This window comes from Trichosurus vulpecula, chromosome 1, assembly GCF_011100635.1.
Source record: "Trichosurus vulpecula isolate mTriVul1 chromosome 1, mTriVul1.pri, whole genome shotgun sequence".
Taxonomy (NCBI): domain Eukaryota; kingdom Metazoa; phylum Chordata; class Mammalia; order Diprotodontia; family Phalangeridae; genus Trichosurus; species Trichosurus vulpecula.
In genome coordinates, this window is record NC_050573.1 from 260,050,342 (window position 1) to 260,065,325 (window position 14,984).

Below are 14,984 nucleotides of genomic sequence, written 5' to 3' on the forward strand. Positions count from 1 at the left end.
GTAAAATTTTAGCTGGGACTTGGAAGCACGGGAAATAAGGGAGAAAATTCTAGGCATGGAGGACAGTCACCGAAAATCCATAGAGCTGGGAGATGGGGTGTCAAGGAACACCAACTAGGTCAATGTCACTGGATTGCAGAATGCTGGAGGAAGGTGGGGAGTTAAGGTGTAAGAAGATAGAAAAGATAGGAAGGCATCAGGTTATGAAGGGCTTGAAAAACCAAAAAGGATTTTAGTTTTGATCTCAGGGGGATAGGGAATTACTGAAGTTTAATGAATAGGGACAGGCAGGTGATAAGCATTTATTACTTGCCAACTATATACTAGACATTGAGTGACATGGTCAGACTTAAGCTTTAGGAAGATCAGTTTGATGGCTGACTGGAAGATAAAACTGTAGTGGGAAGAGATTTAAGGCAGGAAAAGCAACCAACAGGTTATTGCAATCGCACAAGTATAAAATGATGAGGGCCTGCACCAGAGAGGTGGCAGTGTCTGAGGACAGTAGGTAGTGTAGATGAAAGATGTACTTAGTTTTGCTGGGTAAGTTATTCTTGATCACATGTTTATATCCTTTGCCTTCCAGAATATGATATTCGAAGCTTTCCTCTTTATAGTGGCAGCTATTAAATCATGCATGATATTAACCCTGGTTCCTAGGTACTTGAATTATTTCTTTTTGGATGTGGACTGTATCCAGAATTCTTTTCTTTTCTTTTACCTGGAAGCTCTAGATTTTGGCTATACTATTTCTGAGAGTTTTTATTTTGGGGTTTCTTTTGGGACATGACCAAAAGATTCTTTCTGTTTCCACTTTATCCTCTGGTTCTAAGAGATTCGCACAGTTTTCTTTTTAAGATTTCTTGAAATATGTTGACTAGGCTCTTTTGGTTAAGACTTTCAGGTGGTCCAATGATTTGTAAATTTTTGATCCTTGATCTCTTTTCCTGGAGAGTTATTTTTGCTGTGAGATATATTTTCTTCTATGTTTTGTCTGTTGAATTTGCTTTAATATTTCTTGTTGTCTCATACAATCATTGGCTTTTATTTGGTGCATTATGATTTTCAGGAAGTTTGTTTCAGGAAGTTGATTTGTACCTCTTGTGCCAAACTGTTAATTCTTATTCCAATTCTTCCATAATTCTTCATTTCTTTTCCAAATTTTTTCATAGGTTCTCATTTCTTTTGTAAAAACATTTTAAAGTTATTTTTTAAACTCTTGCTTCATCTCTTGTAGGAATTCTAATTGAATTTGTGCCCAAGCTGTATTCTTCTCTGAGGCTTTCCTTGTAGATGTTCTGGAATCTCTTCTGAGTTTGTGTCTTAAGCATATATGTCAGCATAATAGCATTTTATGATGGGATTCTTTTTTCATTTTCTCATTCTTCCAGACTCCTTCCTGACTTCCAACTTGAAATTAAAGCCGGACTCTTCATACTTGAGGAGGGAATATCTGGGCTGGTGCTTGTTTCTTGGGGTGTTGTGCTATTCTAGGATCTGAGGGCAGGTTGGGCACTTGGAAGCTTTCAGTGATCCCAAAATAGTCTGATCCAAAATGTGATTGCTACACCTCTGCCACCCCTACCTCTACCCCTTCCCCTCCCAGCTCTGTAAAGTTTTGACCTAATTTTTGGTCTGTCTGTGCAAGAGTAGGTTGCTGCTGGATTCATCTATTGTGAACTAGCTGGGAAGTTCTCGTGGTTCAGAGGTACAAAATTGTAGGTTCCCATTTGGTCTGGTATTCCTACCCTGGCTTTTCCTTTGAAGGCTTCAGACTGGACTAGAAAGTAGAAGAGGGGCCCTGTGGGGTCTGATCTGTACTACTGTTGTTACTTGCTTCTGGACTTGCTCCTCTCTAGATACACCACCGTCGGATGGCCACAGTTCCCTGCCCTGGAATGCCACTTCTGGGCACAGGTCTTTTCTTCACTCTGCCCTGGATCTGTGATCTGGAAGTGGGTAGCTGGTGACAAAGCTTCTTGATGACACCTGTTCCCCTCATCCATTAGAATGGAAGCTCCTTGAGGACAGGATTTGTCTTACTTTTGTATTTGTATCTCCATTATCTAGTACTGTGTCTGGGGTATAATGGGTGCTTAGTGCTGTTTTCGTGAATTTCATGAATTAATTGGTTCCTGATTCTACGTGTTTATCCATAATGGCCATAATAAATAAACCAAAGATAAAAGCTGAAAATGGACACAGGTTATTTTTGTTTATATGCTTCTGAAGTAGCCTTATAATCAACTGGTTATTGGGGGTGGGGTGGGGTACTAAAGTAGCACACTTTGATAGAGCACTGGGCTTGGAATCAGAAAGACTCATCTTCATGAATTCAAATCTGACGCTGGCTATGTGATCCTGGGCAAGTCGTTTAATCCCTGTTTTCCTCATTTTCCTCATCTGTAAAATGAACTGGAGAAGGAAATAGCAAACCACTCCAGTATCTTTGCTAAGAAAACCCCAAAATGGGATCAGAGAGAGACAGACATAGCTGAAATGATGGAACAACAACAATAAAAAGCCAACTTTTTGACCACATAATTTTGAACAAACCTTTGGTTTTGCTTTCATCTTCTAAATTTATCCACATGAACAACACAGTAAAGTAAGTGGGTTTTCAGTGTACTCATTTGTTGGTGAAATGTTTTTGGTTTTGTTTTTTTTTTTGGCAGGGGAAATACTGTATGCTACTTTGGATTTCTAAGATTTTATAAAATGCTGCTCAAGAAATTTTGGTATATTTTAAAGCTTTGATAAACCAAAAAACCTTCATTCTGAATCTACTGGATAGCTGAGAGTTTATTGTAAAGCAGTTTGTCCTGCAGGTCCATCCTCATGTTTCATTCTCTTGTGCCTTTTATCATAGATTTCTAGAGTTAGATGGATCTTGTCCTGCTGCCCACCTGTTAGAGCAGTACCCTGTACAATATCCAACCCTCATTTGTGCTCTGTTAAAATATCTAGTGACCATCTAACTACCTATCACAAAAGGTAGTCCATTCAATTTTTGACAGTTGTGAGAGCTCTCCCTTTGGTTGAGCTGCGGTCTGCCTCATGATTTCTATCAATTGATATAAAATCTGCCTTCTGGAACTATAAAGAATAAGGCGAAGCCAACTTCCACATCGCAGTTCAACCCTTCTGAACCTTTGTTTTTGTAAAATGTATCCACTTTTGCTCATAAAGTTGCTATGAAAGTAAAATAAAATAAGATTCCTGAGCAATTCAGGTGAATTGTATTAATAATTAAATTTTTTCAAAGCAGCATGTCAATTTTAGATAAAATTTATAATAACCTAGAGTTGCAGTATTTCTTTGTACTAATAGTACATTAATTATGGGGGGAGGGGTATTCTAATACATGGAACAGCTAGGTGGCATATTGGATAGAGTGCCCTGCCCCTGGAATCAAGAAGACTCTTCCTCTTGAGTTCAAATCTGACCCTGGGCAAGTCACTTAACCCTGTCTGCTTCAGTTTATTCATCTGTAAAATGAACTGGAGAAGGAAATGGCAAACCACTCCAGTATCTTTGCCAAGAAAACACTTGGAACTTGGAATATAATTTTACTATTTTAAATTGTAGAAATTTTTTCTTTGATATTTTATTGGTCATACTTAAGATTTGTTTGATATAGAATACTAGGTCATGAATACATCCCCTGATTGTGATAATTCTTCCTATTGGGAAAATACAGTCCAATTTATGGTAATCTGCTTTATGGTGTTTTCAGACCTACATTGTTTGGGGAAAAGGACTATTAATATATTACTCCACAGTCTGTAACTAGGATATAATAGCTAGGAAATTAAAAAGCATATAAGTAATAGTCAATATGGTCCTTTCTATAGCATTTATGAGCAATTGCAAGAATTTTTTCTTTCCTTGGAAAAGAATTTAAACTTTCATTATTTTAAAAAGTATGACGATTGTTTCACTCACCAAAAGTTAAATTGGAATGTATGTGGATATTCAATAATTGTGAGCTTTTTACATTTCCATTTCCTTTGTGTAGGAGTTAAAGTTCCACGTAATTTTCGCTTGTTAGAAGAACTTGAAGAAGGCCAAAAAGGAGTAGGCGATGGTACAGTTAGCTGGGGACTTGAAGATGATGAAGATATGACACTTACAAGGTGGACAGGCATGATTATTGGGCCACCAAGGGTCAGTCTCCCAAGTTTTTTCTGTTAATACTGATCTTAACTAATAAATGACTCGTTGAAAAATGTTAGTATAAGAAATGATCACTATTAACCATAATTTAAAAATGTTTCCTACTTATATTTAATCTAGATTTGCAGATTCATTTGTAATAAAAAGGTACTTGAGATTATTTGCCACTATTTCAGTCATATTGCATAGTAAATTATGTTTCTTTCAAGGTTATCAACTCTTATTTAATTTGTAGGGTTTTTTTTCCTGGATTGAAGCAGCATTTCTCATTTCAAGGAATTCCCTCAATGAGGGTTAGTCATTTTTTGAAAGCTATGAAAATTCTCTTTGGTTTGATAAATTCAATACTGATTCAGACTTTTCCTTTACTTATTGTGGTATCAAGAGGGGCATGGTATTAGTGGATAGGAAAGCTGGCCTTGAATTCTCTAAAACTTAGGTAAAACTTCTTCCTCTTACATATACTGACTGTGTGACCCTGGAAAAGTCACTTAACATCTCCATGCCTCAAGCAGTTTCTATGAGGTTGTAACTCAGAGAAGTACTGTTCTGCATTGATAGAAGAAATTCCTCCCTGGGGACCTTTCTACATTGATGAAATCATGGGTGTACTGAAAGTAAATTTTCTTTTTTACACAGTGGTTGCTACATTATCAGGCTACTAATACAACTCTGTGTATATACACTAATCCCTGATAGTGGAACCATCATGTATAGATTCTTAAAATTACAGTTCACCATGAAGAAATACAAATTTTATTAAAGAAGAGTATCTGGCCTAGACTACGCATATACTGAAAGAGGGTAGGAGAACAAAGGCTTGGAAAAAAGCAGACCTTATCAAAAAATAGATGTCTGAGAAGGACCATTTATAACTATCAACTTCTATGCCTGCTATCCTAGAGATTCCTTGAAGAGTCTAACAATAGGACAACTTATCATTTCCTTTGGTTATTGTCAGTGGACAAGCATTTAGTAAGACCCTACTACGTACCAGGAATTTTGTTAAGCCTTATTACATCAAACAAGGCATAACAGGGAAAATGTGTACTTGCTAAACTTGTTTGCCACTATCATGAAGGTGGTTTGATGGGACGTTCAGAAGGAAGAGGGATTCCCTGTAGTTGGTGAGGGTCCTATTATGTCCCTTTTTGAGGATGTTGTGCTGATTTTATCAAGCCCAGAACATTGCAGAGCCACTTAAATAAGATCCATAATTAACTTATGAAAGTTTGACCTAACTGTGCACACAGAAAAAACAAAGTGAATGAAGATGCCAGGTTGTGCTATGCAGTTGGATGAACAATCTGTAGAGTTTATCATTCACTACGTGTATCTGAGACACTGTTCATGGGTAAGCTGGGTTTAAAATTAAATGGAACAATGAAAAGTGGACTAGATTACTCTTGGGAAATTACACACTTAAAATGACTCCAAGTTTCTTTCTGAAATAGAGAGTCATCTTTTTAATGCCACAGTTTCTAAAGAGTTTTAAGTTGAGAGTCATTCAAAGGACAGTAGAGAGGCACATGAGAGAAGTTCCGTAAAGAATGTCATCAGAAAAATCTGCAATCAATAAAGGAGGACAGAGGAATAATTGTTGGACAGGCCATGTGTTCTATTGGGTGTTTATTCATGCAGTATCAAGAGAGCTCACTATCAGTAGCAAGTTGGGCAGAACTGCTGTTGAGAATTTATTGAAGGATAGGACAAAAGTCACATAGGATAAAAGGGAATGGATAGCTTGCAGTTTATGTTGGACTATTGCATCAGTAAGATTACAGGTCCTTTTAAGAAATAAATCATAATCTAGCATACCGAAGTATATTTTAGCTATTTTGCCTATTAACACAGTATTCACGAGGAAACTAAGATAGAGTAAATAACAATGTTTATTTCATGGAAGGAATATTTTGTTATTGGTCAGTTTTTATTTTGCTGTGCTTGTGCATGTCAGTTTTTTTAAAAAAATTCCACAATAGGTGTTAAGAAAAATCACATATAAGCTCTAGCAGGGAGTATTATTTTTCATGTTTCTTTATCAACTTTGCCTTACACAGTACGTGTTTAGCGCATATTGACTTTGTTGTATTGACTTTGGACACTTGCTTTAGTTCATAATTGAATTAGTATGAAATTAATTTCCTAGTTAATGCTAGTTAAATATAAAAGATATTTACAGTTAAATCCACTAGAAGTAACATTTTGAAATATTTTGCTTCATTTTGCTAAATCCACTGGTTCTAGTACTCTTCCATCGTTCCTGTGGGTTCAAATCAATTAACATTTGTGTAACTTAGGAGGAGGAATTAGAATTGGAAAAAGCCTTAGAAATTATCTAGTCCAATCTCATCATTTTACAGTTGAGGAAACTAAGGCCTATTTGCATAGCTAGTAAGTAGCAGAGCTGGGATTTGTATCGGAGTCCTCAGACTCCAGATTTATTGCTTCACTCCCCACCCCCACCCCCACTCATATAATATTCTCACTCTCCTATGACAACCTACTGCCATCAGGATAAAATCCATTTATTTTGCTCTTGGTTCTTTTAGGCATCAGGGAAAGCTGCAGTGTTTGAATTATGGTCAAAATAAGTATCAGATTAATCAAAGATGCCAATGGAGTGCAAGCTCTGGCAGGTTCTACCAAACTGGAAAGGCTGTGAGTGTGGGCCCGGCGACGGACTGTCGCCTGAGGACCAGCCTCGCTTGGTGCGGAGAGAGGCTCATCACCAAAAGCCTGGCCACCAGGTGATGAATTTTTTTTGGTCACAACTCATGAGACTGTCTATAAAAGTGTGCATGGGTTGTGATTTACTTTCGGAGAGGGAGTTACCCACGTTGAGGAAATCACATTTTGAAGAAGGCAAAAGATATGCCACAGTGCCTTTATTCCCACTCTTTGTTTCTCATACTCTGAGGTTTGTGAAGAATTATAATAAATTGACTTCCAAATATCTAAATTGTATCAGTGATGTTCCAAAATTAGTTTGTTACCTCATTACCACTTTTTAAAAAATGCATGCTGTTGTCTCTTAAGCCTTTCACAAAATATTAAAAGCATTCTATAGATGTGAGCTATTATTATTTCAAGTAAGTGTGCTGAATTTTAAAAAATGCATACTTGGGAACCAGAAAATGAATGTATATGTAAAACCTAATTTTTTATTCTTTTTTTGTCAGGTAAGTTAAATGGCATGACCATACTCCATGAGTTTCTACCCTTTCCCTCTTCCAAGCTGGTATTTTGTGAAATAGGCATACATAGAGGGTTCTCTTCTCCTTAATCCCTGACTTAGTTTATATTATTCTTCCGTTCTTTCTCTTTCCTTCCAGGGAGTTTTCATAATTTTTGGTGCTCTTGCTCTTCAGATATCCTTTATGTTTCTATCTTTGACTCATTCTTCTTCTGCTCTGCTTTTTGTGTGTGTTTGTGCAAGCTTGTTTTACCCCTAATTCAACTAGATTACCACTTAAGTACTAGATTGCCAAATAGTACTCAAGAATCCAGACACCACTTAGAACAATGTTTACATTGGTATATTCAGTGTATTTAGGCTTCCAAACCTGGAGTATCAGGATTACATCTTCTTTTCCTGTAACTTTGGCATTGAAAGTATGGATTTTTACCATTTTCTTCTTGGTGTTGAAAGAAATTCTCTTAGCTTCAAACAACTAAGATTAAATCCCATGGTTGGGGGATGGCTGAGTGTTCTGTGATTGCCTGAACAGGAAGGGGACGGACTAAATAGGACAGGAGAAAGGGTGAGGGAAAGGATAGCAGATTGCATTGGTTCCAGAGCCAGGTGAAAGCAAGGAGTGGCAGGGATGATAGCATCCATGGCCTGAAGTGGAGGGACAGCAAACATTACAGGTAAACGTAAGATACTGGGGGTTGGGAAAGTGAAAAGGAGCAAATATACAGAATCTGTTCTAGTGGTAAGGTTCATTGGGAAAGGATTGATTCTAATTAGAGGATGGTGAAAATGTTGGGGCAAGGTTAGCATTAATGGAGGAGGGGTAGTAGGAGACAAGGTAGTATTCTCCATTTCAGGGGGAATGTATGTGGGGTAAAAGACAGGAGGACAGAAGCAGCTCTGTGGATGAGGACAGGGAAAGTGGGGCAAGGGGAAGGAAAATAACCAGGATAGTGGGGTAGGTGTTCCTAAAGAAACATTCATGAGTTGTGGACTGCTTGTGTGTCTAAGGGATGTTAAACTTGTGATGCTCTCTGTTCCATATAATTTTCTAAGGTACTCCACTGTTATCTACTTTTCTGCTTTATAGCCATTTCTCACCTTGTCTGTTCTTGTTTCCTTCCTTCCTTATTCTCTCTCTGCCCATCCATCATCCATCCTTCCATCCATGTGTCCATATATTCATATAATACTTTACTGTCTCTATTTCACAGTGGCTTAGCAGTAATTCTTGTTTAATTCTTCATATCATGCTTCTTGACTTTTCCAATGTATGAAAGTATTTTTCTTAAAATTCTGTACATGCCTATATATCTACCTTTTCTGTACAAAACATATATGCTACCCTCCACATATTTTCTTCTAATGGTTTATCTGCAGGTCGTTAATTGGTCCAAATTTAAGTCACAAGGAAGAATATAACATAGAAAAGTTTTTGAGCTGGATAGCTAAGTCATGAATAATTTAGAAAAATGGTACACCAGCAACATTAATTATTAAAGAAATATTAAGTAGTGATAAATCTTGCATTTATGTCTCTTAAGTGCAAATAGGTAATTTTAGTAAAACAAGCTGAATGCATATACCAATATAAATATGAAAAGGAACATGAAGTAATTTTGATCCTGTATTGTGAAAAGTTGTTAATGTATATGTTTGAATAGATGTGGCTGAAAATATGATATGTGACTATTCAAGTTGTTTCTGTAAGATCAGGGTTTCCCAAATAAACTTGCTTTTTTTTAATCTCAAAATATATGGCTGGAACCCATAAATATTGATTTGAGGAGTGTTACGCATGGGATAACATGGGATTAAAGGGATTACTATGGAAACTTTGAAGCAAAAAATTAAAGCCTCTTTTAATGTGTGTTATAAATATAATTCATAATTTGGTATATCGTAGGAAAGGTGTTGCTAATTGCCATTTTTTCGTGGTACCTCTAGTTATGGTCATGAGAAACAACTAGATTTCTGCAATACATAATGTTCATGTAGACCACTCTGGAATGGATGCTGATAATGTAACTACTACCATGAGATTGGGAATCAATGTTTTAGTGTTTAGAGGCCCCATTGTGTAATTTTATGTGGTAGGATTTGTTCCAGTGAGGCACCCCCCCACCCCTCCCCAGCAGTTCATTTTCCCTGGATTCTTAAAGGGCAGGTTGCATATGTATATAACCCTCATCAGTATATAATAAAAATAGCTCATATTTACATAATACTTCAAATTTTACAAAATACTTATGCCATATCTGACCTGTGAGGGGTATAGTCTAGGTCTTCTTATCCCACTTTGACAAAGAAAGAAACTGAAGCTCACAGAGGCTGTGACTTAACCTAGGATAGGGTCACTCAATAAGTGTCCAGCCAATACTTAAACTGTGACTTAAACTATGACTAAAAGGTCAATGCTCTTTTCACTATACCATAATTGGCATCTTCATTCAGTTCTTTCATGCATGAAGCCTTTGATAGTGGAAGTTTCAGTATTTCATGTGAGACTAAACAGGTCTGATTTTTGTAGCAAAATGATGAATTTTATCTTTAGTTTCTTTGAACCTTGTTTTAAAGAGTATTATTGATACTAAATTAACATTTTTTTGGAGTAAGAGGAAGAGTTGCTTCTAGAATTTCTTTTGTTTTTGACTGTAACTTATAAGACAGTTACTCTCTTGTTTGCTTATTATTACATTGATAATTTTAACTGTGGAAATTTAATAGCCAAAAGAGATGTATCCTTCACCTCTAACACCTTCCAAAACCATGAGCCACAAAACAACATATTTAGATTAGACATACTTCAGTGCATTTATTTTGGTATCTTTTGAATAAGATTATATTAAAGTTTTGTCTTTAAAATATCTATCAGTTCTTAAATAAGCTATTGATCTTTTTTTGCCTTCCAGACAAACTATGAAAACAGAATATACAGTCTGAAAGTAGAGTGTGGATCTAAATACCCAGAAGGACCTCCAACAATTAGATTTGTAACAAAAATTAATATGAATGGGATAAATAATTCCAATGGAATGGTAAGTTGAAATCATCTCTGCCAAAACTTCGCTATGGAAACTCTTAATAAAGCTCTAGAGGAAAAAGACCCTTAAACTTATAGCACAAAATTTCTTGATTGGTGTTAAAAAAAAATCTTGTTTCTTGTCTTCTTTGCATGAACTTAGCTCCTTTTAGAGACTTGTTATACCAACAGAAAGTAGGTGTTTTGGTGAAGCTCAGTTTTTTTAACTTAAACTTTTATTCAATCTTATAGTAGTTTTTACTTGTTTCACTCTGTTCAGTGGAATGGGGAAGGGAATAAGTATTTACGAAGTACCTATTACTGCCAGGCACAGTGCTGAACACTTTACAAATATCTTATTTGATCAAGGCGAGATACTTATTTCTCCCTTGAAAGTTGTATTAGTCTAAATAGAGACTGCACAATTTTCCAAATCTGACTTGTATAAAATCTGAATGCATTAGTTTACCTGCTATATGCATATAAATCTATAGACGTGCACATACACGTGCACATGTGCGCGCGCACACACACACACACTTTTCCCCTCCCCTGCTCCACCAAAGACATAGTATGTTCTGAATTTTGAAACTAATATTCAGATCTGTTTAGTATTTTCTTCTCTTTGGTATTACATTTCTGGGAACTTACATTTAACCACAAGGCAGCAGATAGAAAGCTGACCCTGTAGCTAGAAGACTTGGGTTCAAGTTCCACCTCCAACACTTTGAAATAGAATGTGGAAATATAGGCTCTTTGACCCTGGGCGAGTCATTGAATCTCTCAGTGCTCTAGTTTACTTTTAAGGCTATCAGTTGCAGAAAAGGTGCCAACCTTCACTAGTAGAAGTCACCTCATTTGGGAGTTAATTCCATTTGTTTTGGTGTTAAGTTGGTTCCCTTATTAATTCTGGGTGACCACTTGGCTCTTTGGCTTGTGATCTTATCCAGTTACTATTGGAAATGATTGAATTTCTTAGGAATGGAGAAGTTAGTCATATAATATTTGAATGTCAGGGCATCTTAATACTGAAAACTGAGGATTCAAATGAAGAGAATAACTATAATCTTAATTGCATCTTCTTAAAAAGCATGATGAACGGTGATCAATTTTTTAATGTCCTGATAATTACTCAGTACATATTAAGTTAACAGTAAATATATCTAGCACTCTTCCATAATGAATTTTTTCTCATTTAATATTTAATAGATTATGTTTTGAGACAAAAAAATGCTAGAAGATCTCCATTGGGGGTTCTAGGAAAGTAGTATGTTATAGGGTTGGGTGGGTGGTAAAGACTGCATTAAAAACATAATAGGAGAAATGTTTTAGTTAAATGAAAACTGCCTAGCTTTATATTCCCAATTGTTATATTGTTAGTGTTTCTGAAGAATTTATAATCATCATCTGAGTTTGGATGAGGTGAGTAGTAATTTTTAACCATTTTTGCAAATATGTGTGGAGTATTATTCTAGCTTATGAAATATATTTAGCCATCCTTGATCTTATCATGCTTATAATTCTTTATAAATATTATTTTCTAAATGGGAGTTTAGCTGCCCTTCCTGCTTAGCACAGAATCTTGAACAAAGCAAGCACCTAACAGATGTTTGTTGAATTGAAGTGAACTGAAATGTCATTCTGTTGTAGTATTGGGCCATGGTTTATCCTTTACATCTGATGTTTTAAAGAATAATCTTGTAAAAGAACCTTGCTCTGATTGGTAGAAGGGAACATGAGATGCATTTACCTACCGTCACTACAGTTATTCTTCACCTCTTTTTTTACTGAAACCATATGGAATAAATTATTTTTGCATTATATTTGTGTGAAAGAAGGTTCTTTAATTATTATTTATTTCTTTAATATTTTTAGTTTTCAGCATTGATTTTCACAAGATTTTGAGTTACAAATTTTCTCCCCATTTCTACACTCCTCCCCACTCCAAGATGGCATATATTCTGATTGCCCCATTCCCCAGTCAGCTCTCCCTTCTGTCACCCCACTCCCTGCCATCCCCTTTTCCCTTACTTTCTTGTAGGGCAAGATAGATTTCTATGCACCATTGCCTGTATATCTTATTTCCAAGTTGCATGCAAAACCTTTTTTTTTTTTTTTTTTGAACATCTGCTTTTAAAACTTTGAGTTCCAAATTCTCTCCCCCTTCCCTCCCCACTCACCCTCCCTAAGAAGTCAAGCAATTCAACGTAGGCCACATGTGTATCATTATGCAAAACCCTTCCATAATACTCATGTTGTGAAAGACTAACTATATTTTGCTCCTTCCTATCCTATCCCACTTTATTCAATTTATTCCCTTGACCCTGTCCCTTTTTGAAAGTGTTTGCTTTTGATTACCTCCTCCCCCTATGCCCTCCCTTCTATCGTCCCCCCTTTTTTATGTCCTTCCTCCTTCTATGAAAGAAGGTTCTTAAAATTATGAGTGAAATATCCTTAGAAAAGGCATTGGAAATAGGTTTTTTTCCTCCACTTTATTTTCCATGTGTGCTTACATAATGGTATTATGGAAAGGTCTTATTATTTTTGTGTCTATATTTACAGGGTAAGAAACAGGGTGCCATAGTGAATTGATAAGCCTTAGAGCCCAGGAAGACCTAGGTTCATGTCCATACTGATGACCAAGGGCAGGTCTCTTAACCTCCATTGACTTGGGCAACTCTTTAAGAGTCTAAGTTAGAGCAGGCCTGCAGCCTGCAAAAAATGTAGAGGAAATCCTCTGGTGTGCTGCAAGGGGCCCTTGGACTGTAAGTGGCCCAGCAGCCACAAGTTGTGCAGGCCTAAGTTAGAGATAAGTTGCAGATCTACACTGATGGAATAAGCTTCCATATGGGAATAGCATCTAACTATAGATATATAGACATATTTGTTCAGACCTATGATGTATATGAATTTACGTGTGCATGTGTGTGTATTTTAGAGGTCACTTTCTGGAAATGTAAGTATTTCTCTAGTATCCATGGAGAGTGGCTTTGAAAGTGCAGTTGCGCATTTGTCCCCCAAATCAAAATAATTTACCCCAAGCCTCTTTTTTGAGGTTTTTGAGAAATTTGATTGGGGCTTTCCTTTGAAGTCAGGACTAAGAATTGAGGATTAGGACTTGAGATTTATAGCCCAAATAGATTGTGCTCTGCCCCCTCAAATAATTTCAGTCTATGATTAGGGGCCTCAAGTAACTTTTAAAAATCAGGAGTATCAGTCATTTCTAATTCTAAATCAGTTAACCTCTCAGCCAGTGTTATTTTAGTTGAAATTAAATGAGCATAGATATTTTAACTGTAGACATAATTCAATAAAGTTTTCATATCATAAGAATGACCTAGTTAAAACATTATAACCATGGAGGAGAACAGCATAGATCAAGGAGTGTAGGAAGAAGCAGTGCAGTCCAGCCTCTTCACACCTGCTTCAATAAAGTTCTAAGAAGTTCTAGACTGAGGAGTGATCCCCTGGACCTTAGTTTCCTCCTCTGTACAAAGAGAGGGTTGGTTTTGGTGTTCTCTGGGGTCCTCTCCAGCTTTAGATCCTTGAGGATCAAATGAGAATGAATCAAGTATTTTGTAAAGTATAAATTTTTATATAAATCTAAGTTATCATCATGAAGGGAGCATTGTAAATAGGGAGGTGAGGAGACTATACAAGGTTTAGATAAGGCCTGTCCTCAAGGAGTCTTAGTCTTCTTGCTGATCATACAGGGTATCTCATAGGATCATAGATCTAGAGGTGGAGGGGATCCCAGGGACCATCAAAACCAACCTTCTCTTTTTACACATGAGGAAACTAAGGCCCAAGGAGGTCATACTTAGGATTATTATCTCCTTTTTACTGGTAGGTGAAGTGACATTATTAAGATCACATAGCTAGTAAATAACAGCCAGGATTTGAACCTAGTTTTTTTACCTTTATGTCCTCTGTTATTTACATACTACACTGCACTGTGAGACCTCCCAGTAAGCAGATGAGAAATATTTGTTGAGTTGAATTAATAACTTTACCTGTAGTACAAATCGTTAACCATACAGGGACTTTTGTTTTTAATCTTTGTATCCCTTATGTTTAAAACGTGCCTAATAGCAGGTGTTTGACTGAATGTTTGAACTTAACTTTATTGTCTTCTACTATCTTTGAAAATGAAACATAAAATTGTTGTCACTTAGGATTGTGTATATGGAAGGTTGAGTTCTTTTTTTTTTCTTGATAGTAATCGAACTATTTTATTTTTAGTTTTTCTGTTGGGGCTGCTTCATTTTATAATTGTATATTAAATACACCTAGGCATCTAATTATTTGCTTCTGATGATGCATTTTGCACTAGTAGATTTGTAGCATGTCTTTAAAATAATATGGTTCTGTGTTTATGAAGTGAAACCAGGCAAAAATATTTCTTATGAGGATGTTATCATTGTAAAACATAAATTACAGAATTTAAATTCTGTGGGATCTTAAGTTTGGAGTATTGTTGTGTATTATCGACTGATGAACTGCAGGTTTTATTCTGACATGATATTTATTTTCCCATAGTTGTCCTCTCCATCCTTCGCCCCCACCAAGATCTTTGTTGAGAGTTTATGA

The 14,984-nt window shown here is 36.3% G+C and overlaps 1 protein-coding gene across 1 annotated transcript in view; it reads left to right on the forward strand.

Moving 5' to 3' along the window:
* UBE2V2 (ubiquitin conjugating enzyme E2 V2) overlaps positions 1-14,984 on the forward strand; it is a 56,944-nt gene that overhangs the window by 37,133 nt on the left and 4,827 nt on the right. The window contains exons 2-3 of the mRNA XM_036761044.1: positions 4,019-4,167; positions 10,285-10,410. Of these exons, the coding sequence (XP_036616939.1) occupies positions 4,019-4,167; positions 10,285-10,410 (275 nt within the window). The remainder of the gene's footprint in view (positions 1-4,018; positions 4,168-10,284; positions 10,411-14,984) is intronic.